Below are 2500 nucleotides of genomic sequence, written 5' to 3' on the forward strand. Positions count from 1 at the left end.
TTAACATTTTTTTTTTTTTTTTATATAACCCTGAAATAAAATCTGTATCATTATTATCATTATCTTTCATGGATATGATTTCAGTGATGAGGATGACAGAAGTTATGATAATAATGATGATAACATTATTTACTATGAACTTTGTTTTGATGATGATGATGATAATAGTGATGATGATAGTGATAGTAATAGTATATGATGATAATATTGGTAGTAGTGACTCTGATAATTGATGAAAAGTAATGATGATTTTGAACTTTACATCATCATCATCATGAATTATAAAGTATGATTTTTGTTATTATTCTTATTATTTATTTATTTTATTTCATTATGATTATTATTACTTTATTTGTATTAACATTATTATTATGATAATAATGATAATTATTATTATTATTATTTTTATCATCATCATCACCATCATCATCATCATCATCATCATCATCATCACCGCTATTTATTATTAGTAGTAGTATTTTTTAATTATAATTATTGTTGTTATTATTATTTTTTTTATTATAATTATAGTTTTTATTATTATTATTATTATTATTATTATCATTATTATTATTATTATAGTACAGCATTATGATGTTATCATTATAACTATTATGATCAAGGTAGTGATTATTATTACACTAATGATAATGATGATTATGATTAACAGTTGCTAAATATTGTTAGCCTCATCATATGTTTGATTTTAATTGCTTGACAGTTTATTTTCAAGCTAATGTGATGAATGTTAGTTAAAAAGAGAGCCTGTAAATGTCTTCCCTTTTAGTAAGTTGCAATTCTGATATTTGATTCCAGATGAGGCTAAGTAAACCCACTTATGACGGTGCACATATTTGCCCAATTATGTAGCAAGTGTAGCAAGTGCTTGCTGCTTCCCGCCAAGAGATCTCTCGAGGCGTGAGGCCATGCTTGAACCTCTCAGAGCTATTTTTATCCACAATATTCTAAGGGGTGTTGATGAAATTTTTATTTATTTATTATTTTTTTTTTTATTATTAAGTCAAGAAAGATGTGTAAAAACAAATACAACTATAAGGTGTATATTCAAATGTCACTATTTACAATGTGTATAGATGGCAAAACATCAGAAGTATTCAGATGATGTGATGTCACATCATCTGTCGTGAATGGGTTAAAACAGAATTGGAAAATAGAAGTTCAACTTACCAAATGATGCACGAAAGTCTCTATCAACATTTATGCGATCCCTGATCGATTGTGATTATACCTCACAATTAATTTTTGTGCATATTCAGGATAAGTTATTAGTACTTGTATGTAAGCTGATCAGTTGCATACATTTCTCATAAACTTATACATCTGAATCACCATTTCCCCTAAAAATCTATGAATAACTATGCTGTGAAGCATTTTCTTAAGACAACAAAATTAGTTGAATGATTAAGATAACATTTCCCACAGGTGTGGCTGGGTAATGACAGGCAATTGGTTGACGAGAGAGGAGCCGCATACCTTGGCAAGAGCCGGATGAACAGCAGAAAAATCCCAAAAACATACCAGTGTTCACACTGTTCCTACAGTACTACAAATCGATCCGATGTTGTCAAACATTATCGTACCCACACAGGTGTCAAGCCATTTGCTTGTCCACATTGTTCTTACCAGACTGGAGATAAGTCAAATCTAATGCAACATATACGCATACATACTGGCGAAAAACCATTTTCCTGTCCCTATTGCCCTTACAAAGCCAATAGGAACAGTAGTATTAAAAATCACTTACGGGTGCACATGTGATTTTTTTTTTATTATTATTTTTTTGTTTTTGTTTTCATTGCCTCAGGCATAGAAATATATCTTTGTTTTATTTCATTCATCTGTAGATATTACTGGTCATCCATGATAAATGTATCTGTCATCTTAGTAAACCTGAAGAAGTCCTAAAATGATGGTGTGTGATTGATAAATAGCATATATTATTTTAGCAAAAAATTATATTCCAAATAGTATGATATATCTTGTGATACTTAAATGTTTGTTTTTCTTTCCTGTCTGTAAGAGATACCTCAATAAACTGAATTTTGAGTGCTGGTGTGTCTCTAAATAACATAACAGCATGTAAAAACAATTATTCTTGACAGTTGATATTATGCTTTATTTTCTTTATATATTTAATATTTTTATTTGAATACTTTAGGATACTGAGAGGACTCAGAATTTTGAAATTTGCAAAGTGGTGAAACTAACAAAGTGCTTTTAAATACAAGAAAAATCAGTGACAGTGGTTGATTGTAAAGTATGTATTTTCCTCCAAACTAGATATTAAAAAAATAATGAGAATTTACTTCTCTACTCTATATGATTGATTGAAGGTTACAGCAAACTTTCATATGTAAGAGAGAGCTTTAAATGTAAAAGAATTTATTTGGAATCCGTACATACAGATTGCTAAAGGCATAACATTTTAATTTTATTCTTATGCTTCAGGAAGTTTGATTGAAAAAAAAATAGAGTAACT

At 28.7% G+C, this 2500-nt stretch overlaps 1 protein-coding gene across 12 annotated transcripts in view; it reads left to right on the plus strand.

Annotated features, from left to right (window-relative positions):
• Nucleotides 1-2500, plus strand: part of LOC122256725 (uncharacterized) — a 100476-nt gene that overhangs the window by 66255 nt on the left and 31721 nt on the right. The window contains exon 6 of one of the 12 annotated variants that reach the window (XM_086555837.1): nucleotides 1444-2500. This exon is cut by the window's right edge and continues 714 nt beyond it. The exons of the other annotated variants lie outside the window; for them this stretch is intronic. Within the exon in view, the coding sequence (XP_086411963.1) occupies nucleotides 1444-1779 (336 nt within the window). The 3' untranslated portion in view covers nucleotides 1780-2500. The remainder of the gene's footprint in view (nucleotides 1-1443) is intronic. 12 annotated transcript variants of the gene reach the window in all.

The sequence above is a fragment of the Penaeus japonicus genome, unplaced genomic scaffold, assembly GCF_977035675.1.
Source record: "Penaeus japonicus unplaced genomic scaffold, GWHDUDI00000001_assembly GWHDUDI00000031, whole genome shotgun sequence".
Taxonomy (NCBI): Eukaryota; Metazoa; Arthropoda; class Malacostraca; order Decapoda; family Penaeidae; genus Penaeus; species Penaeus japonicus.